This window comes from Scardinius erythrophthalmus (genome assembly GCF_964197995.2).
Source record: "Scardinius erythrophthalmus genome assembly, chromosome: 9".
Taxonomy (NCBI): Eukaryota; Metazoa; Chordata; class Actinopteri; order Cypriniformes; family Leuciscidae; genus Scardinius; species Scardinius erythrophthalmus.
Window position 1 is genome coordinate 9,537,942 of NC_138229.1, and position 25,980 is coordinate 9,563,921.

Sequence of the window (25,980 nt, forward strand, 5' to 3'; positions counted from 1 at the left end):
AGTGGGGTTACTCGAGCCTGCTTAAATATTGTGGGAAAGGTACCAGTATGAAGAGTGGTGTTAATGATGTGAATCAATTTGGGTACAACTGAGGAAGAAATGGTTTGAAGGAGATGAGTGGGGATAGGATCAAGTGGACAGGTAGATTGGAAAGGATGGTTTTGGAGACTTCTCCCTCCGAGAGCTGAGAGAAGGATGTGTCTGTGTTAGCTGTTAAGATGTCTGTGTCAAATTGTGGTGTGGAAAATTGGCCGCTGATGGTGGTTGTTTTATTAATGAAGAATGTGGCAAAGTCGTCAGCTGTTAGGGTTGATGAAGGAGGAGGAGGGTTAAGAAGAAGAGAATTTTTTGAAAAGCATGCGAGAGTCAGCAGAATTATTCATTTTGTTGTGGTAGTAAGTAATATTAGCAGTAGAGACATTAGCAGAGAAGGAAGAGAGGAGGGATCGATTCAAACCAAGGTGAGTGTTGTCTTTTGATTTGCACCACTTCCTCTCTGCAGCCCTGAGTTTAGAAAGATTATTGCGGAAAACATCAGATGAACGAAAGTCTTACGGGTTTGTAAGGACACGAGGGTGTGTAATTAATGATTTTTTTTTTTTTTTTTGGGTGAATATCACTTAAAGTACTAGTTTGGCCAACTAGCAGTCAGATCCAAGAGGTAATCAGTCTTACTGTTTCGATTCTTATAATTCTGATACTCTTCAGATTACTTTTCCCTCTACCTTTTTAGGTAACTGACTTAAAAAAATGTAGATGACTAACTTTTAAGATTAGTCTTGCCGGCCACAGTGGTGTTAAAGCTACAATATGTACTTTTTTCTCGTCGCTAGGGGTCGCTAACCTCTTACAATAACAAAGGCGTAGATTGATGACACAGTGAGTAAGCGGAATCATGGAACTTGCTGTCATGCTGATGGATCTAATAATGTTTATGGATGAGTGAAAACATTCATGTTTTTTAACATGACTGTGGTATGAAGCAGGTCGTGATTGCTAATGATAGATATCAGCGCCACATGCAAGTAAAAGAATGAGGACATATTCTACTGAACTACCCGCAAGTGCTGAATTACTACTCACACAGGTTAGTTTCGTTTATTTGACAGGTTATTTATTATTAAACTTGTGAGGTAACGCAGCGCTGTTTCACTTGGTCTAATGTTACACTATCATACTAAACAGCATTTGAGTATGTTGAAAGTTATAATGTTATTCTATGTGTTAGTTTGTTGGCTATACTATGAGACTAGCAGTGAGCTAGATCAACATTAGAATAACATACTGATCATATTCTAACATTCATCATGTTGAGCTATATAACATTGATTTGTTTTATTTACATTTACTCACCTGTCTAAAGTACATGCAAGAGCGGCGTCCCTGTCAAGTCGTGAAGCTCTGTCAAGTCGAAGTTTGCCGCGAAGCTCTCAGCATTTTGAAAACGCCACGCCGAGATTGATCCACGTTTTAGTTCTTAGTCTGCTTGCCATGATCCATAATGTTTGAACGAAACAACAACAACAACAGCGTGCCGCTAAGCATTACGCAGTTGTCCACATCTGTCGCCATGGTTACTATGGCAGTACAAGCTAAAACCAGGGATAACGTGGATATTACATCATTGACAGGCGACAAGTGAAGAGGGACGGGCACTTTTTAAAATTGTGAATTTCTCTGAATTTACAAATTCTTGGAAACATTTAGGATAATGTTAGTACACAATTGAAAGAAATATATAACACTGTGGTTTTTGAATATTTTGATACAAAATTCTTACATATTGTAACTTTAACATCCATCTCTATGTCAAGTGTTCAAGAGAAGAAATACAGTAAACAGTAAAATACATCATCGACTACATAATAATATGTAACACTATAACCAGAGCACAGGACACATTTTAAACCATATACCGTCAGCCTGAGAAAAAAAAGTAAAATATGTCCTCCACAGAGACAATAAATAGTGTAGCACGTGAAGTTCATGTGATTTATCACAGATTTTTACGTCAGCCGAGTATCGCTCTCGGGCACAGCAGGGTCAGGAGAGCAGCTGCTCTCTCCAGTCCTGTTCTTAATGGATCTGGCAGAGTCATTGACGGCAGTTGTAGTTCCCGCAGTCTCAAGGCTTGATTTAGTTGGGAAAAAAAAATCCTCAAGCCACATCAACACCAACAGATCATGATAATGGAGAATTCAACCCGTCTCGCTTCTTCTGCCCTGCTAACAAGCATAAAATAAATAGTGATAATATAAGTGTGTCAGACAGAAAGAAGAGGAAATTGGTAGCAGGTGCAGGTATACAGCCACGGGCATGAAGGTTGTGTCGTGTGAGTGTGTGTGTGTATTTATAAGGGGGTGGGGAGTGAGCTTCGGGTTACCCTGAGGCACAAATGGGGGGAGAGAACAAGTTGTGTGTGTGTGTGTGTTATCAGGTTGAGAAGGAGGGTATGTTACCTCCAAAAAAAGCCACCAGTGTCTTCCACACGTGTGAGGGGAGAGTGGGAGAAATCTGGGCATCAGTTCATTATCAGCGAACATGGGAAAAGGGGTGAGTGTGTCTTTCTGTGGTGCTTCATCAATTATTCCGTCTGTCCTTTTCTCTCGCTGTTTTTTTTTTCTTTCTCACAGATTGTTGTAAGTTTCGTGCACCCTTAAATAATGTATTGGTTTAGTGTCACATGCATTTATTATGGATACATCAGGATTATGTGGGAATATATTTCTGTATGACTTAGAAAAGGAGATGTAGGGTGAATCTCACAAAGAAATGTTGGGGTGATATGTCACAACAAAATCGAAAGAAAAAAATGAAATTATAATTTGCATTAAGAAAATAAATCCTGTTTTAAAACCATTAGGATTATTCGCATTATGACATTATTTTCATGACTATTAAGATAATTTCCTCCCCAAATTCGTATTACTGTAATGCAAAAAAGACACATTTACTGTAGTACTAGACAAAAAAGAAAATAGATTTAAAAAAAAGTTCAAATCTGAAATTCCAAATTCCATAAAACAAATGTTACCATTATGTTCTTCAAATGTACTTTTAATAATAATGGAAAAATAGATTTTTTTTTAAACTTCCCCCCAAAAAATTACAAATATTAATAATGAATATTTGTGTTAAATTACAAATTTAACTTACAATTTAATAAATAATGATATAATATTAAAGCAGCATAAGAATAATGTTTTTCACATTGCTGTAATAAGGATGAAAGCTACTGTGAATTGATGAAAGGAGAATGAGCGTATAAGCAAAAATGTTAATGGTCCTAAAAATAGGTTTGTTTTCTATATAATTTCTTTTTCTCATAATTTTGGGGTGAAAAATATGAACATTTCTTGACAGATCTCGTGAGATTTGCTGTGGAAGCTGCATCTAATTTAAAATGTTTGTGAAATAAGAAGTTGTCGGTCTGACGTGTGTGATTATCTGAAAGTGATTTTACTGATGTGATGCTCTCTGTAAGCTGTTTTTGCTCATAATGAGGGTTGGAGGTGTGATGGTTTATGCTGGCTCACATTTGATTGGTATTAATATGAATTAATTCAGAGAAGAGGTCAAATTAAAGGTGTAATGAATGATCTTGTCTGTTCCACATGCTGATCTGTCTGTACACGTGCCAAGCACACACACACACATACAGTCACAGCTGAGTGAGAGTGACAGGACCAGGTGATTTCCATGACACCCTGTTCCTATGTGTCAGCACACAGCACACATTTCCTGCCAAAGACGAACAAATTCGATGGTCCGTCATGCACAAGCACACTCACGTGTTTGATAACACTGTCAAAGGCCTTTCATAGTTTCATATAGTTTGTCGTATGTAGTTAATACAGTAAAGTACAAAGCAACAGTTCAGGGTAAAAAACTATGATTCATTTATGAATATTCAACTGACTAATTACCAAATATGTGCCAGCGTGATGCGATTACCCTTAGGAAAGAAAATTCTCAAATGAAATCACTTATTAATGGTGCACTTGTTTCCACTAGATAGGAATATGTATAAATTATTTCTTAATCAGTATTTCTTCACGAATATACCATTCAAATGTTTGGGATTTGTAAGGTTTTGAAAGAAGTCTACTGCTAAACAAGGCTGTATTTATTTGATCAAAAATACAGTAAAACAGTAATATTGTAAAATATTATTACAATTTCAATGACCTATTTTAGTATATTTAAAAATGTATTTTATTCCTGTGATGATAAAGCTGAATATTCAGCATCATTACTCACTACATCATTACATGATGTGTTGTTCTATTTTTACTTGTAAGGAATGATACATGAATGAAACAACTGAGAAATCTAATAATCTGAGAAAGCGCAATCTCTGAGTAATATCATTTTATTCTCTGGGTATTATTCTCTTTCCTCTCTCTCCGTCTCTGTCTCAGTACGGACATGAAAGCAGCCCTGAGGTTGCTCCGACGGGAGGAAAGAGAAAGATGAAAGATCAAGCTTTAGATGAGCTGAAGAAAGAGGTGTCACTGGTAAGAAGTTATTATTTCATGTTCGGGGATATGTGTACATTAAAAAAAGACAGAGTGTGTGAGCAAGCAGGTGAGAGAGTATAAGAGATCATAATTACAAATCAAACAATGTAATCGTCTCTAAAAGAATGTGAAACATCTTGACGGTTCAGCTAATTGGCAAACATGAAATGTATTATGTCTGATGCTCTTGTGTGTGTTTCTGCAGGATGATCATAAGCTGTCTCTAGATGAGCTCAGCACTCGTTATGGAGTTGACCTTGCCAAAGTGAGTCATCTTAACTTCCACCTTCGACATTTACAATAAGGAATCGGATATTTTTCAGATCGCGATGACATTTACTCACCGGCACATTCAAGCAGCATACCCACGACCAACTAAACAAGGCTTTGAAAGATATAGCGAGGTATTATTCAGTGATATCAATTGAAATCAATCAAAAACAGCTTTAGTTAAATAAATATAAAATTTTAAACCATTTTCTGATATTTTTGATACAGCATTATGCTATTTCTGGAGCTTGAACCCCTGTTAAAGCCCTGAACCTGTCCCTAAACCTAACCTAACCCATGTAGTTACCTCATATTACCAATACTTTCTTGGGTAAGTACTTGTACTGTAAAATAAAGTGTAACCTAAAAGCATTATATTATATTATATTATATTATATTATATTATATTATATTATATTATATTATATTATATTATATTATATTATATTATATTATATTATACTATATTATATTATATTATATTATATTATATTATATTATATTATATTATATTATATTATATTATATTATATTATATTATAACCCAGACTGCAATTCCCAAAAGCGTTGTAAGCCCAAGTATTATAGAAACCAACTCTTTACAGTTGACTTGGACGTACAATGCTTTTGCCAAAAGCTGCCTTGGTCTCTAAGCTTGACCTGCTGACATGTGCCCAAACCCCTTCTAAAAGCACCATGCTGGTGGCCACCTAAGCTCAATAAAATGGTTTAAGCTGTATTGTTTAGCAGTGAGTTGCTGCAGGGAATCTTGAGTAACTTTGTCTCCATCCCACCAGGGTCTGACCCGTAAGAGAGCGATAGAAATTCTGGCTCGCGACGGTCCAAATGCACTCACCCCGCCGCCCACCACACCAGAATGGGTGAAGTTCTGTAAGCAGCTGTTCGGAGGATTCTCCATCCTGCTCTGGATCGGTGCCATCCTCTGCTTTCTTGCCTACAGTATTCAGGCGGCCACTGAGGATGAGCCTGTCAATGACAATGTGAGTGTACTTACCATTCAGCCAATGAGAGGGCTTGTCCACCTTATTTTAAATGTAAGAGCAGGCACAGCCATTTGTAAATTGAATGTGTCTGGCTTCCGGTGTCATCCGCTTCCAGTTATTTTTATTATGATTATGAGGAGATGGTGGTAACACTTAATAGAATTTTCAAAATAATATAATTCACAATAAATAATGAAAGTACCCATGTTTATCTCTAATTCCTGAGCAAGTTACTTTTTACAAATCTCTAAGTTTTCTAAAATCCGTATTTAAGCCGATTAAAACATTGAATCTCAAAAATTAGTTAAATTGGCCTCACTCCACTAGAGGGGAATTAAAACCTGCAGTTCACATTTTTGGCGACTGAGGTGGATACATTGCTTTTAGCTCTGGTGTCCCATATACAGTATGATGAATGAGTCCAAGTTTGTAGACTGAGGTCCCAGCTGCTTGTGGGACAGTTTAGGGTCAGTGATAAATGAAAATGTGAAGTTAAGGATCATTTAACTTTGTTTGCTCTTTTACACCATGATTTCTGCACGTTTCCCATTCTAAACTGTTTTGTTTAAGGGTTATGACAAGGTGTGTATGTGTTTAAAATGGTCTGACTGTGCTGTTCTTTTGCAATGTATAAGTTTGTTGTTCATTTAAAGATGGTTAAAATATGGTAACTTTTGTGACTGGTGGGCATATACTGTATCTCTATAATGAAACTCCCTGGGAAACATTTGCAAAGAGTGAGATGGTAACACTTTTCATACACAGGTTACTAAAGTTGCTAAGTGCATTTCAAGGTAAAGACCCCAGAAATTGCATAAATGAAACAAACTGCAAGATGTCAATAGCTCTTCATAAGACTGTTTGCTTGTACACCAGTTGTGTTTTTTTTAACTATAGCATGTTTACAGATGGAAAAGTAGTGACAGAGTCTTGGCTTAAACCTTATGGGTAGTAGTTTTGAACCCGCTGACCCTTGACTTGTGTTTCCCTCTCTCCGCTTTACTGCAGCTGTATCTGGGTGTGGTTTTAGCTGCTGTGGTCATCATAACCGGCTGCTTCTCATATTATCAAGAAGCCAAAAGTTCCCGGATCATGGACTCTTTCAGAAACATGGTGCCTCAGGTCAGTGTGATAACAGTAGCAGATTTCTTTGGGTAAAAGGGTTTGCAAAATGAATGCATGTAAATGATACCAAATCCCAAACGGAAACCATTATGAGCAATATTTGATATGATTTACATAAATCCATGTAAATCCCTTTCAACATTTTAATGCCCAATGTATGATTTATATAAATTAATGTAAATCCTTCTTAACTTATGAAAGGAACCACGTGCCAATGCCACTACCCCTTCTTTCAGATTTAGCTTTGTTGGCATATTGGTTACAATATTGCCACCGTTTCTACAGTACAGAAATAAACTACAGAAAATAAATATGGTGAAGTAAAGAAATATAGTATATCTTATAGAATATATAAGATAGGACATGATAAAGGCAAAAATGGGGAAACATTTTTTATTTATTTATTACTTTCACAAAAGTTTTTTATTGTTTTTTTATTTTATTATTAAATTTAAAATGAAATTCATTGTAAAATAAAAGAAAGCACAATAAATAGACTAAAATGGTCATTTTAAAAAGTCAAAATGGTAGAAAACCACACATAGGTGACCCCAAAAGTGATGTAAAGTATATAAATACACGCACACACACACACACACACACACACACACACTCACACACACACACACACACACACACGAATGCATGAACGTCAAACTCTGTTCTGATATACTCGCTTCTATAGGCCTCTCCCTAAATAAATTGTTTTTCTGCATCATCATGTTTGAGGAACTTTACAATTGACTTTTTCTTTCAGCAAGCTCTGGTGATCCGTGAAGGGGAGACGTTTCAGATTAATGCAGAGGAAGTGGTTCAGGGAGACTTGGTGGAGATCAAGGGTGGAGACAGAATCCCAGCAGACCTTCGGATCGTCTCTTCCAGTGGCTGCAAGGTAGAGAGAGGGCAAGTGATGTTGACGGATATTAAGGGAATGATCTCAGATCTGGGATCAGCTTGGTTTATCAGCCTGTAGTCTTAGTAAGAAGCCTGAGATCAGAATGAGAACATCTTTTCTGTCTTTCTTAGGTGGATAACTCGTCTCTAACTGGAGAGTCAGAACCTCAGACACGTTCTCCAGAGTTCACTCATGAAAACCCCCTGGAGACCAGAAACATCAGCTTCTTCTCCACCAACTGTGTGGAAGGTCGGATCTTATCATCTTCATTCATTAAAAATGTTCATTATTGTGTTCATTTATTTGTTCCTTTCTGCGTTCATTCACTCACTCAGGCATTCATTATTTGATTTAATCACTTGTTCATTCATTTGTTTATTCCTCACTCACGCATTAAATTTTTGATCATTCCATTCCATCTTTTTGTATTTTCTTACTTTCACACATTTATTGGTTCATTTGTGTGTATGTGCAGGTACAGCCCACGGCATAGTGATCAATACAGGTGATCGTACAGTGATGGGCCGCATTGCGACTTTGGCGTCCGGTCTGGAGGTGGGTCAGACGCCCATCAACAGGGAGATCGAGCACTTCATTCAAATCATCACGGGCGTGGCCATCTTTCTGGGCGTGTCGTTCTTCATCCTGTCCCTTATTCTGGGCTACTCCTGGTTGGAGGCCGTCATCTTCCTCATCGGCATCATTGTTGCCAATGTCCCTGAGGGACTGCTGGCTACTGTCACGGTGAGACACGCATATAAACACGTATTATGATATTCATATGGACATCCGTTCAAAGGTTTGGGTTTAAGAAATTAAAAGTTACAAAAGATTTTATGTCAAAATAAACTGAGCAATTCCAATAGGATCCTCACACCATTGGTGCTGTTCTTTCGATCTTTATTCATCAGAGAATCCTGGAAAAAATGCATCACAGCTTCCACAAAAATATTAAGTCCCACAACTTTTTTCAACATTAATAATAAAAAGAAATGTTTCTTGAGCATCAAATCAGCATATTAGGATGATTTCTGAAGGATCATGTGACACTGAAAACTGGAGTAATAATGCTGAAAATTCAGCATTGCCAACACAGGAATAAATTACATTTGAAAATACATTTAAATAGAGTATTAATAATGATATAACACAATATTACTGTTTTACTCTGTTGATTGATCAAATAGAAGAGACTTATCTTACCAAGCCCAAACTTTTGAATGGTAGTCTATACACTTACATACTGACGTTTTTTTTCTAATTATTTCATTCTCTTGAGTCTTTTATCCTTCTCTCTTTGTATGACTCCTTTCACCATTATTTAAATAGACCCTTAAAAACACTTTTTAAAAGGCATAAAGACCATGAACCATTGTCGTGTTTTAGACCTTCTCTTTTAACTCCATCCGATCTCTCTCAGGTATGTTTGACTCTGACTGCTAAGCGTATGGCTCGCAAAAACTGTCTGGTGAAGAATCTAGAAGCCGTGGAGACTCTGGGCTCCACCTCCACCATCTGCTCGGATAAAACTGGAACCCTCACTCAGAACCGAATGACTGTAGCTCACATGTGGTTTGACAATCAGATCCACGAGGCCGACACCACCGAGGACCAATCAGGTTAGAATGCTTTAAGGTCCACAGACCAAACATGTGAACATTGTTAGGTCACATTGTGTCTAAAATAATGCAAAAAAAACACCATAAAAGTAGTCCAAGGATTCTAAAGTCATACGATTTAATTTAAGTCATTGTTCACTGAAAAACGTCTGCCCTAGCTTTTATTAGCATTTTTAATGTGTAGTGATGTCCAATTTGTGAACGAATCATTCTTTTGAGTTGGATCTTGTCCGTGAATCAGTTAATTTAGTTCATAAAACTAGTGTGAATGATTCGTTCATGAATTTTGGACTGAATTCGGTTCTGGAGTTCAACTCCTCAAATCAATCCAGTAGCAGTGGTTATCGGAGAGGATTATCAATGCATTTTCTGTCTGTTCTTCACATAGATCTATTGCAAATATGATTTGAGGTTGAGTCAGGATCTACAGTATACAACATATTCACTTTCATTGTGGACAGAAAAAATCGTTTTTGATGAGAACTTGCCTGAGCGTAGGACACAATGTAAATATTCATAATACTTTAGGGACAATGTCCCTGTAATTAGCATACGTTAGGTCACTTTAGATGAAAAGGACTGCTAAATAGCAGTGCTTTTGATACCTTTTGAACATTTAGAGGGAGAATTCTCCTCTTGATGTGTTCATATATCAGTTTGAGCACACTTTACCAAATCTTTTCTTTCTCCTGTGTGTGTGTGTGTAGGTTCTTGCTTTGATAAAAGCTCTCCCACTTGGTTCTCTCTGTCTCGAGTGGCAGGGATTTGTAACCGTGCTGTCTTCATACCGGGACAAGAGGAAATTCCTGTGCGCAAGGTAACACACACCACATACACAACCATTTCCGACCTCAGACTTTTGCAAAGTAGTGTACATCGACTACATTTGTGTGCAACACTTATATAAGATAAGGGATTGTGTTCTATTGTTGTTTGATTTGTGACAGTGAGTTTCTGTGTTTGCAGAGGACCACAGCAGGTGACGCGTCAGAGTCCGCTCTGTTAAAGTGTGTTGAGCTCTCGTCCGGGTGTGTTCAGATTCTCAGAGACAACAACCCTAAAGTGGCAGAAATCCCATTCAACTCAACTAACAAATACCAGGTTCACCTACAGGAAACACACACCCAAAGCTGTAAAGATCTTATAGAAACAAATCATGTTGATGTCATACAGATATTGATTTGAGTAATAAATAATCCCCATCTTTCTCTCTCTCTCTCTCTCTCTCTCTCTCTCTCTCTCTCTCTCTCTCTCTCTCTCTCTCTCTCTCTCTCTCTCTCTCTCTCTCTCTCTCTCTCTTTCTCTCTCTCTCTCAGTTGTCTATTCACGAGATAGAAGAGAGTCCCACTGGACACCTGCTGGTGATGAAAGGAGCTCCAGAGAGGATTCTGGACAGGTAATTAATACCAGACCTCAATACAGTGAATCCATATACAGTATAAAAACATAAATAAGAAGAATCAACGTCTTCCTCATTATAAACAAATCATTTATTTAACCTAGCTCCAAAAATGTCTCGTTTGGATATTGTGGGGTTTGTGTCGTCACACTGGCAAAAGACGTGCATTTGACTTCATCCAGAGCAAGATGTCAATAAATAGTTATACATTATTGCACCATAGCGATAATGCCACTCAGTGGCTTAACGGCTGACATATATAATGGCTTGCCTATAACAGATGCAAGGGTCACAGTGTAATGGAGAGTTCACAAAGAAACTTTTTGTTAAAAAATGAAGCAGCAGTGGCCGTTTTCCGACAATCCTTATAGTTTCAGACAGAGCATGAAGGTAGAAATATTTTCTATATATTTTCTATATATATATGTGTGTGTGTGTGTGTGCAAAAAACCTTTTATTAAAAATAAATAAAAATGAGAAATGTTACGCTTGGCAACTAACTGAAATAAAATAAGTTTAAGTTAAAAAATGACTCAAACTAAATTTGAAATAAAAATAAAGCAAAAATACAAAAACTAATAAAAAAAGACAAAAGCACATAACACAATTTACACACACACACACACACACACACACACACACACACACACACACACACACACATATATAAACGAACAAAATATTAATAAATACTATAATAATATATAAATTATTCTAAAATAGCACTGGATAATTGCAACAAACAAACATTAATCAATAACTTTAATTATTGATGATGATGATACTTGCTGTAATCCATCAAAATTTCATAGCTGTGATTAATATCTGTTATTATTGACAGTAATTCTTATCTTTAATCAATAGCTGTGATTGTTGGGTGATTGTTCATACAGGTGTAGTTCCATAATGATCAATGGAGAGGAATACCCAATGGACGATGACTGGAAGGATGCGTTTCAGGGAGCGTACATGGAGCTGGGTGGACTGGGCGAGAGGGTTCTGGGTAAGTCCTTCCTTCCTTCCTTCCTTCCTTCCTTCCTTCCTTCCTTCCTTCCTTCCTTCCTTCCTTCCTTCCTTCCTTCCTTCCTTAATTTTCTCTTTCCTTCCTTCCTTCCTTCCTTCCTTCCTTCCTTCCTTCCTTCCTTCCTTCCTTCCTTCCTTCCTTCCTTCCTTCCTTCATTTTCTCTTTCCTTCCTTCCTTCCTTCCTTGCCTCTTTCTGTCCTTCCTTCCTTCATTTTCTCTTTCCTTCCTTCCTTCCTTCCTTCCTTCCTTCCTTCCTTCCTTCCTTCCTTCCTTCCTTCCTTCCTTTAATTTCTCTTTTCTTCCTTCCTTCCTTCCTTCCTTCCTTCCTTCCTTCCTTTTCTTTTTCCTTCATTTTCTCCTTCCTTCCTCCATTTCTCTTTCTGTCCTTCCTTCCTTCAATTTCTCTTTCCTTCCTTCCTTCCTTCCTTCCTTCCTTCCTTCCTTCCTTCCTTCCCTTCCTCCTTCCTTCCTTCCTTCCTTCCTTCCTTTTCTCTTTCCTTCATTTTCTCATTCCTTCCTCCATTTCTCTTTCTGTCCTTCCTTCCTTCCTTTTCTCCTTCCTTCCTTTATTTCCTCTTTCCTTCCTTCATATTTAAATTCTCTACTCTCTCTCTCTCCTTTAGGATTCTGCCACCGGTTCCTCTCTCCCTCAGAGTTTCCGAGGGGATTTGCATTCGATTGTGACGAGGTGAATTTCCCGGTCAACCAGCTCTGTTTCCTCGGCTTAATCTCCATGATCGATCCGCCCCGAGCCGCAGTTCCAGATGCTGTGGGCAAATGCCGCTCAGCTGGCATTAAGGTATCCATTTATAGGTTCCATCCATCCATCCATTGATTGACAGTGTTTTTTGTGTCCAAGGTCAAAGGTGACCGAAATCCATTTTTTCAGGTTATCATGGTAACAGGTGACCATCCTATAACCGCCAAAGCCATTGCTAAAGGTGTCGGCATCATCTCTGAGGGCAACGAGACTGTGGAGGATATCGCTGAGAGACTTAATATTCCACTGAGCCAAGTCAATCCACGGTCTGTGTGTGTGAATCTGTCTCTGTTGAGTGTTTGTTTGAGAGTCTGGGTGCATGCGTGTAAACTAAATCTAGTTGAATGGGTTTTATACGCTTTTATTGCTTCTCCACAGATAACGAAAATGGGCACTGTTCTGTGTGTGTGTGCGTTTCAGAGACGCTAAGGCCTGTGTGATTCATGGTTCAGACTTGAAGGACATGAGCTCTGAGTATCTGGATGATATTCTGAGGTACCACACAGAGATTGTGTTTGCTCGCACTTCACCTCAACAAAAACTCATCATCGTGGAGGGCTGCCAGAGACAGGTGTGTGTGTGTGAATGTTAAAATATCACACACTAGAGGTCTTACACGACAAATCTCACCAAATGCAAGCTGTTTTGAAATATCAGATCTTTGAAAATTTCTGTTTTCATTAATGGCCCTGATATACTTCAAGCGAAATAGAAGAACAAACTGATGCGACTGTCAACTTTCAACATATTTGCAATCACACTATTTATTTCTTTATGTGAAACTTTTTAATGTGGAAAAATGACTGAGAGCACCTTTAATTCAATTTAATTCAATTCACAGTTATTTGTATAGCGCGATACATATCATTATGAAGCAGCTTTACAGAAAATGCATGTGTCTACATTACAATTTAGAGTAATCTGTTATCAGAGGTGACCAAGTTATGCATTTCAGAAATGTACATATACAAATCACGCAGATAGCTAACATCATGTATTAATTTAAGACAGAAAAAATGAGCTCGTTGAAGTAATTATTACAAATTTTGAACATAATGATTACAATATATAGAAAATGTTGCATTGGTGCATGTTGATTCAGAGTTTGCCTCATCTGAAATCCTTGCAGGAGTTGACACCGTCTCTTCACAGGTGTTGGGTCATCTGAAGTCTTCGTAAGAGGCTGGATCCAAACTGGAGTTGGTGTAGTTAGTTACCTCGGGATGGGCATCCCGTGATAAAACAGAAAAGCAGATGGAAAGTAATTAGCATAGCTGCTGTTCATAAAATTTCCGATAATCGTGCATTTGATCCGATGTAACTGGAGTACGAGCTTATGAGGTGTATTAAGCGAATGTTTGGGTAAAGAGATGTGTCTTTAATCTAGATTTATACTGGGAGAATATGTCTGAGCCCCGAACATCATCAGGAAGGCTATTGCAGAGTTTAGGAGCCAAATGCAAAAATGCTCTCCCTCCTTTGGTGGAGTTTTGCGACTTTTAGCGTTATGGATTGTACGGCGATAGAAGATCAGTTAAATACACAGGAGCTAAAGCGTTTAGGGCCTTAGAGGTCAGTGGTAATACTTTGTAATTGACACGTAACTTAATATGTAACCAGTGTGGAGATGATAAAATTGGTGTTATGATCATATTTTCTTGACCTGGCACGAACTCTAGAAGCTGTAGCTTGTTTATTGAGGATGCAGGACAACCAGCTAGTAATGCATTACAGTAATCCCGTCTAGAGGTCATGAATGCATGAACATGCTTTTCAGGATCAGTGGCAAATATTCTTTAACTAACAACCAAAATGATTATTTGTCTTTGTTCTGTTTGAAACAAACATACTCTATACCTCACATATTACACACACAAACTAACTCTACTTCAAATGATTAAATATACTCAGTCCGTACATAACGTACAAGTTCGCTACTGGCACTGAGCTGACCAAACATGGGTCAGTAAGATTTCTGTTGTTGTTGTTTTTGTAAGAAATTAATTCAGCAAGGATGCATTACATTGATCTAAAGTGACAGTAATGACATTTACAATGTTACAAATGTTTTATATTTCAAATAAATGCTGTTCTTTTGAACCTTATCAAACAATCTTGATTAAAATCTTTTTTTAGCACGGTTTCCAGAAAAATATTAAGCAGCACAACTGTTTACAGTGTCATTGATAATAATAAGAAATGTTTCTTGAGCACCAAATCAGCATATAAGAATGATTTCTGAAGGATCATGTGACACTGAAGACTGGAGTAATGATGCTGAAAATTCAGCTTTACCATCACAGGAATAAATTACATTTAAAATACATTAAAATAGAAAACAGATCAAATAAATGCAGCCTTGGTGAGCACCAGATACTTTCTTTAAAAACATTTTTTAAAAATCATACCAACCTATTGATATTAGTGTACACTTAATATCTTCAGACTGGCTGACAGACTTTTTGACTCCAACTCTGATTGTCTGACTGGTCTTTGATTTTGAATGGCTGAAAGCTCTTTCTTTGTTTCTGATTGGCTGACTGATCTTTTTCTCTGATTCTGATTGGCTGACTCTGGCTGCAGGGTGCTATAGTGGCAGTGACAGGTGATGGGGTGAATGACTCTCCTGCTCTGAAGAAGGCTGACATTGGTGTTGCCATGGGAATCTCTGGCTCAGACGTTTCCAAGCAAGCTGCTGACATGATCCTGCTGGACGACAACTTTGCCTCAATTGTTACAGGAGTGGAAGAGGGTAAGAGAGAGAAGGAATATTGAGAATATTAAGTATCTCTAAATGTTTTAGAGATATCAAATTTCAGAAGTGCTATATTGGCCTGACTGTTTTACACAATCATCAATACAAAAATAAAATTAAATAATATAAAATTATTTAATTAAATTAAAACCTGCGTTTTAGGTCGTCTGATCTTTGATAACCTGAAGAAGTCAATTGCGTACACGCTGACAAGTAACATCCCAGAGATCACACCCTTCCTGCTTTTCATCATCGCCAGTGTGCCACTGCCCCTGGGCACCGTCACCATCCTCTGCATTGACCTTGGCACTGACATGGTGAGATGTGCACACTCACTAACACTTGTGTGCATTCATTCAGTCTTACTTCCAATTCCTGTCAAGTGTAATACTAACCTCGGGCACAAGACTATCTCAACACACACACACACACACACACACACACACACACACACACACACACAAACATATGAGCATCTTTGTCATCACCAACATCATTTCTCTCTCTCTCTCTCTCTCTCTCTCTCTCTCTCTCTCTCTCTCTCTCTCTCTCTCTCTCTCTCTCTCTCTCTCCCTCCCTCTCTTAGGTCCCTGCAATCTCTCTAGCGTATGAGTCGGCAGAGAGTGACATTATGAAGCGTCAGCCCCGAAACCCCAAAACTGACAAGCTGGTGAATGAGAGGCTCATCAGCATGGCTTACGGACAAATCGGTTAGCCTCAAGTGCCCTTGCACACAGATATCAGCGAACGCACACACATGGCCTTTATAACTTAATTCTTGTCAACTTTGTAGTCCGTGAAGAATTGATTTGTGCAAACAAATGAACATTAGAGGCATCATGCACCTATTTATTGATGGGTCAGTGGACTCACTTGGCGCCCTAGGCAAGACATGACCAAAGCAAACATTTCTTAGTACTTCATTTTATGTGTGTAATATGGGCTAGTGTAGTTTTTTCTGCAGTAAGTGCAAAATCATTTTTACCCTCAATAATCAATTTATTTTTAAATAAATAAAGGCCCGGTTTCACAGACAGGGCTTAGATTAAGCCAGGATTAGGCCAATTAGTTCAATTAGGGCATTTAAGTAGCTTTTAAAAACATGCCTAAGAATAAAACATTACTGGTGTGCGTCATGAGACAAATCAATGGCACTGACTTATTTTAAGATATGTCAGTGCAAGTTGTTTTCAGTTCAGACTTGTTTGTGAAACTGGACAAAATAGTTTTTCGCATCATAAGTGTCATTAAAAAAACACTTTGGAAATCTGAGGGGGGTGAATAGGCCTCATGCTTCTGATTAATATTGTGAATACAATACATTTTCATGCTCTGCTGGGATAAACGTAATTACACATGTTTGTGTACTCGTTTATCTTTTGTGTGTGTTTAGGTATGATTCAGGCGCTGGGAGGATTCTTCACCTATTTTGTGATCCTGGCTGAGAATGGTTTTCTGCCGCATACACTGCTGGGAATCCGACTGGATTGGGATGATCGTGCAGTTAATGACCTGGAGGACACCTATGGACAGCAATGGGTAAATTTACACACACAGATTATTATTTTTTTTTTTAAAGTTATGCTTACCAAGGCTTCATTTATTTACTGGAAAATTCATTAAAAACAGTAATATTTTGAACTATTGTTACACTTTCAAATAACTGTTTTCTATTTTTATATATATTTTAAATGTAATTTATTCCTGTGATGCAAAGCTGAATTTTCAGCATCATTACTCCAGTCTTCAGTGTCACACGATCCTAAATCATTCTAATATGCTGATTTGCTGCTCAAGAAACATTTCTTATTATTTTTAATTTTAAAAACATTTGTAATATAAACAGGAATATTAAATTTAGAATGTTAAAAAGAACAGTATTTATCTTTGTAACAATGCAAAAGACTATCAGTCACTTGATCAATTTAACGCACCCTTGCTGAATTAAAATATTTATTTATTTAAAATCAATTAATCACACAGGTTTATGTGATTCAATTAATCATGCAATTAATTTTGATACATTTGTATAAAATAGATTTACACATGAATTCCTATATTAATGTAAAATCAACATAAATATTAATAGTTTAATGGCATATTGTACCACTAAAATGTTTAATTTGTAAGCCATAGTTTTTAACATATATATATATATATATATATATATATATATATATATATATATATATCATTTATTACAATTACAGAACATAATCAATCATACAGTATATGATATGTGCAGAATGTTTACAAATGTTTTCAAATATGTGTATTTCATTATGTGTCTATTTAAATTTGTATGTTTCAGACTTACGAGCAGCGCAAGGTTATCGAGTTCACCTGTCACACCTCGTTCTTCGTCAGCATAGTCGTGGTGCAGTGGGCCGACCTCGTCATCTGCAAGACGCGCAGGAACTCCGTCTTCCAACAGGGCATGAAGTCAGTATTGTGTGTGTTTGTTGAGTGAGTGCATTGAGGAGTGTGATATTTGCATACATCTCTGTTAAATGCTATTCTCCGACCTGTGCTCTTATAGCAATAGGATTCTCATTTTTGGAATGTTTGCTGAGACGGCTCTGGCAGCCTTCCTGTCCTACTGCCCCGGTATGGACATTGCCCTGAGGATGTACCCACTCAAGTAAGGGACAAACACACACACTCTTCTGCTCCATAGAACAGCTTGTTTTTTTGCTCCTCCTTTCCTCACCTTTTCTTTTCTCTTTTGCAGGATTATGTGGTGGTTCTGTGCTTTACCGTACAGTCTACTAATCTTTGTGTATGACGAGATCCGTAAATTAATCTTGCGCAGGAATCCGGGAGGTGAGCACAGATGTTTACAAAGAACATTTCTGAGAACTTTCATAATAACCCACATTTGTAACCCAATTTTTTTCTCAAGTGAATGCGCTATTTCTACTTTGTCGTCTCCCCCTGTTTAAATTATGCATTTTATAGGTATACTAGGCAAATATAAAAACTCTGTTTATGAATAAGACCTTAGTACTTAAACTGATGCATATTAAATATGGCACAGATAATGTTTGCCAATATTACTATTTAAATTCAAGGTTCAAGAAACAATACAGCAGTATAACAAAGAGTCTGTTGAGCCTAGTAATTGAAAACATGTGAATAGAGCTATATTTTACTTTTTTTAATTAATTTAATTACTTTTGCACTCTCTGTCTTTCATTTGCAGGCTGGGTGGAAAAAGAGACCTACTATTAACAGGAATATGCTATCTTTGTGCATGACTGTCTCTCTCTCTCTGTGTGTGTATCTGTCCGTGTAAAATATATGAAGAAAGTTAATGAGACAAATGAAGAATCAGACAATCATGTGACATTTATCATGTAAGACTGAATGTGTGTGTCTGTATATGCATATGTGGGTGTGTGCACATGCACTCGCATAATCTGTTTACATGATGTATCCTGAATACTGTATCATTAACCTCAACAATTTGATGATTTAATAGCCAGCTAGGGTTCAAGATCATTACATTTCTACTGATTTTTTTTTTTTGCTGTGAATTTATAACTTTTAGGCTGGTTATAAGCTTTCTTTTAGAGTTAATTTTCTTTAAGTTTTCACTCGAAGAAACTGTGAAATATAGTACATACATGATTCAAATATTTCAGATTTTAATGTAGGCTATTACATTTATGAAAAAGCTCATTGGTGCCAGTTTAATGCAAATGTATTAGAATTGTATAGTAATATTACTATAATTATAATTCTATGCTTCTATTTAAATACTTGTAAGAAATGTAGCCTAAAAATAAAATTCAACAAAAGGTTGTGTGGATCTGATATTTGACTTTTGTTTTCTAACTTAATTCACTGTGCAACGCGAACATAAAGATGAAATAAAAAAATGGTTGAATATAACTTTCATCTCGACTATTATTATTAAAACCGACAGTAAATGTAAACTATAATACAAGTTTACATAGGCTAACCGACTGACTGTACATTGATTGACCTTGCATACGGTTTGTACTGACCTTACCAAAATGGCGGTGGCTTGTGATCTCGTTTGCCACATCCGTCTGCGTCACGTCCGACTCCCAACACTCAAGCTCAAAAACATGGCGTTGCTTCTAAGGTCAGTACGAACATGTTATTTTTAAAAATGTGACCGTTTTGCTTTATCTTTTGTTTAAGATTAAATTAATTGTTGTGACGGTCTTTTTGCTGTCATATCAGCTGGCAGTTTGACAGTCGGGATATTGAGGGTTTGCTGATGTTTACGTATATTACATGTAACAACACTGTGCACTGTCCTTTGCTCTGATGTAATCTTTATAGTATGTATATGCTACAGTTTTGTGTTTTTATTTTATTTTATTTTTTTATTGTCAGTCCGTGTACTTTTCATTCAGCCTCAAGTTACTTTAATTATAATAACAATAACAATAGCAATCGTTTATTCCGTTGTTTTTGTTCATACTGTCTGCAAGGTCCTTGCCACCAGAATCTTCTGTACATCAAATCAATTATGATAACTAAACATTAAAGGAATAGGCTAGTTCACCCAATACAAATTCTGTCATCATTTACTCACCCTCAAGTTGTTCCAAACATGTATTAATATCTTTCTTATGCTGAACACAAAAGAAGATATTTTGAAGAATGTAGGTAACTAAACATACTATGAAAGTCAATGGGGTCCAATTATTGGTTACCCATATTCTTCAATAAATTATTGTACAAGTATTCTTGTAAAATGTAATCTAATACATGTTTGGAACAACTTGAGGGTGAGTAAATGATGACAGAATTTTCATTTTTGGATGAACTATCCTTTTAACTTTGAGTAGTATGTTGTGTGCCACATTATTTGTCATGTTCATATGTCTGAGCTCATCTCCAGTTCTACTGAAGTCCCATCATTGTGAATTGGATCAGACATTGTGACATGATTTTCATTAGTAGATTACTGAGTTTGATCAGATTAACCATATTTGATGTTAATAAGTATGCCCTGTTAGGTGATTTGTAAACCAAACTGAATGTCTGACTATAAAACCGAAGCAAATGTCCATATGCCAGGTCTGTGCTGTTGTTGTGTTTACAGCATGGTTTACAGTTACCAACATTAATTAGGATGTTTTTGATTGCAGCCCCTGGTTTATAATCTACAGAATACCCAGCTGCTTTAACTATGCAAATGTGTGTTTGTACTTAAAATTGTTAGTTTTATGCTTGTGCCTGAAATGTATGGGGTTTTTCTATTTTTAAGGACGGTGGCCCGGCAGGGTCTGTGTTCGTCACGGTCGCAGTTTGGCATTCTCTACAGACAGTGAGTATTTTTGTGTTTTCCTAATAAAGTTTTAAATTTAGAATTCATATTAAGCTGTAAAGCTCCTTTCTCCTCTGTTTTCCAGTGCTGTTCCAATGGGAACCACAGCCAAAGAGGAAATGAACAAGTTTTGGACAAAAAACACACGACTCAACCGACCTGTCTCACCACATATAAGCATCTACCAGTGAGTGTTACCACATCTGCTTCTTGGAGTGTGTGGATCATACAGTTCACTGGATTGTGTGTTTGAGGATTTTGGTTTTAAAGAATGTGGTGATGAGTTATGAATGAAATGAACTGTCCATAAAAAGATGATCATTTAATGGCTTTGGTGTTTACAGGTGGTCTGTCCCCATGTTGATGTCAATCTCACACAGAGGAACAGGCGTGGGACTAAGTTCAGGTAGCTAGAATATATTCTTGTGTTCTTGTGAATATATAGAATATATTCTATATGTTCACACCAAGAACAATAACTATAATGGGGCAGTCGTGGCTTAATGGTTAGAGAGTCAGACAGGTAACCCGAAGATTGCGGGTTTGATTCTCAATAAAAAATGTCCAAGGTTTCCTATGGGTTACCATACTTGGCCTTCACATGTCACTTTCACTTTCTTTCACACAACTGTATTAGCGATAACATTATGTCATTATGTCCTCTGATGTTTTAAATGCGTGAGCTCTTTAAGGTTGGGTGGATTTTGATTGGCTGTGAATCTTTTAATCAAGCTGGGGAAAAAAAATCCTTCTAAAAGTGATTCTGACCATATCATGTTCCTCTGTGTCGTATTGTATTAAAATGTTATCATTATAGTTATCATCTTTGGTGCAAACGACCTTTAAATCTAGGTCCACATCACAGCTATAATGATAACGACACAGAGGAAGAAAATAGTTGGAATCCCTTTCAGAAGCTAGTGAACGATAGCAACATGACAGCCAATCAGAATCCACCCAACATTAAAGAGCTCGGGCATCTCAAGCAGCGGACGACAAAACTGCAGCACGCACTTATAATAGACAGAACGTATCATGCACTGCCATTGGCGCAAATATAATTATCATTCTTGCTGATTTTTAATGAATCCTTTTGTTTTCATGACTAAATGATTGCATATTAATATTAAATAATGTTGTTGATCTTTTTGTCTCAGGAATCTCTGCGTTTGCACTTGCCGCGTTGGTTTTACCAGAGAGTTACCCATATTACCTTGATCTGATTCACTCCATGTCCTTTGGGCCCCAGTTCCTTGCTTTCACCAAATTTGCTCTGGCTTTCCCAGTGGCTTTCCACACCTTCAACGGCGTCCGTCATCTGGTACACACACACACACACACACACACACACACACACACACACACACACACACACACACACACACACACAATGAATGAATGAATGAATGAATGAAGTATACAGACTCTCTCCAGCTCTGATAATGACTCATGACAGTGTAATCAGTTGTATGTGACCAAATATGTGATCAAGTGTGAAATTAAGACTTTAAGTTTGGGGTCAGTAAGAATTTTTTTTGAAAGAAATTAATACTTTAATTCAGCAAGGATGCACTGAATTGATCAAAAGTGACAGTAAAGACATTTTTAATCTTACAAGTGATTTTGCTTTTGCAAATAAATACTGTTGAGTTAAATATTCTATTCATCAAAAAATCCTGCAAAAAATGTGTCACGGTTTCTGTAAAAATAAGCAGCACAGCTGTTTCTACATTGATGAGCACTAAATCAGCATATTTGAATGATTTCTGAAGGATCATGTGACACTGAAGACTGGAGTAATCATGCTGAAAATTCAGCTTTGTCATCACAGGAATAAATTACATTTTAAAATATATTCAAATAGAAAAGTTATTTTAAATTGTAATAATATTTCACAGTATTACTGTTTTTACTGTATTTTTGATCAAGTAAATGCAGCCATAATATACTTTTTTCAAATGTTTTAATGTCTATTCAATGCTTTACTCATTACCAGAATAATAACTTGACTGTTCTCAGCCAATATTAATCATCAGCAAATCATGCAATTCATTATTTTTTCATAAGTTAATATATCGATCATACTTTGATTCATATCTCTTTTTTGTCCATTTCTTTCAGATCTGGGATGTTGGGAAGGGTTTTAAGATTCCTGAAGTCTATCGTTCTGGATACATTGTCATTGCTCTGACTGTTCTCGCATCTATTGGTCTTGCTGCCATGTAAATCCGTCAACATGAGACACAAATGAAGAAGACGTGGAAGTAGAGAAAGGGGTGTTATTTTGTTTATCTGTCCTAAAAGTGGTCTGCAAGGACCAAATTCATTAATATAAAAAATAAAAAAATAAAAATATATATATCGACACAAAAAATATCCTCAGTGTTTTTTTTCTTCTTGTTAAATCCCTTGGCGCTGAAGGCATGGCAATTGGAACTTGGCATTTGCGATGAACTTTACGGCAATCGTATGGAAATATTCAGGAATGGTCTTAGCATTTCCTAAACCATTTGCCTTGTTTTACTGTGTCACTGCAGTGTTTCCAGAAATGTTGACCTGGGTTTGATTTCACTTCAGTTTTGGGATAAATGAAACCACTTTGGGTAGCAAAGGCCCTTAACAAATTAAACCTCTAGACTCTAGACAATGGAAGCTCCTAGCAGTACCAGATTCTCATGCATTTATGTGATTTTCTCCCATCGTGACTCGTAGTACGAAGCCGCATAAAGTTTCTCTCCACTAGCAATTGCATCTATAATGATACTATGTTTTAAGATAATGCATATTAAACATTTATATGCGCAGCCTTCTTGTGTTGTGATGATGTTAATTATAATGTTTCATGGTAACCAATCATAAGAGAGCGTGATTAGAATCTTGTTAATAAAAACTGGCTGCATGGGTTAAATTATTCTCCTCGAATCTTGTTCACCTGAATGATAATGTCAAGGATGGCTGTGGGCTTTTTCATTTAAATGGTAATGTCGTAAAAAGGATTGGTTTGGATTACAGACTACATGCAATCACTACACTGAATGTTTATTGAAAAACTCCATCCTGGAGTCCCCAGCATCCCCTTCACTAGAACATTAAATCTTGAGAGTTATTTATATGTATCTGAAACTAGAAGGCATGTCCTTTAACTTGTGGTCAAGAGTAGACAAGTTATGTTCAGTTTCAGCATTGCATCAGGTTGGTTTGTTTGGTCTTTTCAAACTGACGTCTAGGGACCCCAGGGGGGTCGTCTGAAAATAGGACTGTCAGTTATCATGTTACCTTAAAATATTAGCTAAATGTTTAACAGGAATTTTAACACATTTACCAAATTTCATATTCTTATATTTGATTTATAATGGTAAGAAATCATGATATTGATTGTGACTGCACAATAGGTTTTAGCAATAAAAATAAAGAAATATGCATCCTTGCTCTCTCACTCTATATCTGTATATTATATATCTATATCATCTTTGTGTGGAAAAAATGTAATTGCTCATTTCTCTTACCTTACAACTTATAAATGGCCTTGTATCTTACAGACCTTTTCTTTTACACTGTTGCCTTTATATCTCCTAGGGGTTGGATAGCACTGTTCTCTGCAAAGTGCCTTTGGAACAATATTTACTTTGAGAAGTGCTTCACAAATTGAATTGAAAATGTTTCAATTCAAGAGAATGTTCATACATTCAAGTCAACTAATCTATCGGTGGAGAGACGACATTTTTAATTCAATACAAAGTGTTTTCCTTTTACCACAGTAGCCTATACAACCCTATTATTCTTCATAATATCGTCTTATATATTGTTTCCTGTATAAAACGATATAGTGGATCATATTTTTAGGTCATTGACGACACAAAGCTTGAAAACCCCTGGTATGATGCGCACGCGATTTAATTTGGCTAATTTTGCAACAAACAAACAATTATCCTGTTATTTAAACATAATGATACATAAATATAGACAGTGTACTCGAAACGACGCTTTTCATGCATGCTCATGTAATTAATTTCGCATATGAATTCCGTTTATTCTGTTGTTCCAGAATAACGCACACAGAGAATTACTTGAAGTAAAGCTCGAGAAAAAATAGTGTGTTTGAGCTGTGATAGTATTCTGAAAGACATAGTGGCCATATGGATTTTTCTTGAGCGTTGTTTTTGTAAGAACTGATAAAAATAAACCGATAATTTTGGTTTAGTGCGCTGAGGGCGGATGTCCGCTGTAGACGCACGACGTCAAGACGAGAGAGGAGCGCGCGCCCCCTAGCGGGACATGACGCAATTACAGAACGAGCATATAACTGGTCCTGATGCTGCAGGATACCGTACTGATGCAGAATATGACCTCACTTTACGCTGCATCATGTGGCTCAGTCTCTGTGGCGCAATGGAATAGCGCGCTGGACTTCTAATCCAGAGGCTCCGGGTTCGAGTCCCGGCAGAGATGACGCCATCAGTGGATGATGGCTTTTTTTAGATGCATAAATAGGTACTGTGACGCTCATCCATCTCTACATCGCAGAGGATGTTACATTTTTTGTGAATGAACCTCCTCTTTTATATGCGTAGCAATAATTTTTTTTTTTTTTTTTTAATGATAAGCATTCACAATAACAGTTTTACGAAGGAGAGAGATGCAACGGTTTGGTAACAGCTTTATCCTACATTTCTAATACAGTAAAAAATGCAATTTTTCATTTTTAATGCATTCCTGTCCCCTTTGCCCTCTCAAATCAGTTCAGCTGTAATATACTTGTATTTGGTCTTGGCAATAAAAGTCTCTCTAACGTGAAGAGAATTATCCTGAATTGCACTGGGGAAAGAAAGAGAGAAAGGTGGAGAGAGAATGAGAGCCTGCCAGAGAGATGGAGAGAGACATCAGTGTCCTATTGATTTTCCAGCGAACTGTGTGATTGGCTCTTCCTGGTCATTATGGGATAGAAATAGAGAGGTATCTCACTTCTGCACTGTCTGATCAAACACTACAGGAAACCCTCTTTCAGGAAACCCTCCTTCACTCTGTCGTGCATTTATTTTAATGGAAGCTGTGAATGTCCACTAGTTTCTCAGTCTTTCATTTATCCACTTTGAGCTCATTTTCATCCTCTCATGTGATTCAATTTCACCAGCATCACCCTGCGCTGAAACTCTTTCTGCAATTTTGCAATTCATATGTGATTTTGGCCTTGAACGTCTACCTTTTTTTTTCTTTCCTCTCTCCACAGGCAATTGTAGTATCTGAGAAAGTGAGAGGGAGAGGGAGTGACGAGGGCTCATTTTAATGCAGTATTTGATTTTA

At 37.0% G+C, this 25,980-nt stretch overlaps 2 protein-coding genes across 3 annotated transcripts; both read left to right on the forward strand.

Moving 5' to 3' along the window:
* Window positions 1-2,302: 2,302 nt before the first annotated feature.
* Window positions 2,303-19,175, forward strand: atp1a2a (ATPase Na+/K+ transporting subunit alpha 2a). 2 transcript variants are annotated; one of them, XM_081374827.1, is made up of 24 exons: window positions 2,303-2,553; window positions 4,422-4,517; window positions 4,726-4,785; window positions 5,588-5,791; window positions 6,803-6,916; window positions 7,677-7,811; window positions 7,946-8,063; window positions 8,290-8,558; window positions 9,235-9,433; window positions 10,141-10,250; window positions 10,400-10,534; window positions 10,750-10,829; window positions 11,726-11,835; window positions 12,480-12,655; window positions 12,746-12,882; window positions 13,037-13,187; window positions 15,200-15,368; window positions 15,534-15,688; window positions 15,958-16,081; window positions 16,765-16,910; window positions 17,683-17,813; window positions 17,911-18,012; window positions 18,103-18,194; window positions 18,574-19,175. In XM_081374827.1, exons 1-24 carry the CDS (start codon window positions 2,542-2,544, stop codon window positions 18,600-18,602), a joined length of 3,054 nt encoding a protein of 1,017 aa, XP_081230953.1. In that variant the 5' UTR covers window positions 2,303-2,541; the 3' UTR covers window positions 18,603-19,175. The 2 variants fall into 2 exon arrangements, with proteins under 2 accessions (XP_081230953.1, XP_081230954.1); XM_081374828.1 differs by lacking the exons at window positions 2,303-2,553; window positions 4,422-4,517; window positions 4,726-4,785 and adding an exon at window positions 4,791-4,924.
* Window positions 19,176-19,430: 255 nt separating this feature from the next.
* sdhc (succinate dehydrogenase complex, subunit C, integral membrane protein) lies at window positions 19,431-23,482 on the forward strand. Its single transcript, XM_081374098.1, has 6 exons — window positions 19,431-19,482; window positions 20,620-20,679; window positions 20,765-20,866; window positions 21,024-21,085; window positions 21,837-22,000; window positions 22,801-23,482. Exons 1-6 carry the CDS (start codon window positions 19,466-19,468, stop codon window positions 22,903-22,905), a joined length of 510 nt encoding a protein of 169 aa, XP_081230224.1. The 5' UTR covers window positions 19,431-19,465; the 3' UTR covers window positions 22,906-23,482.
* The last annotated feature ends 2,498 nt before the right edge of the window (window positions 23,483-25,980 follow it).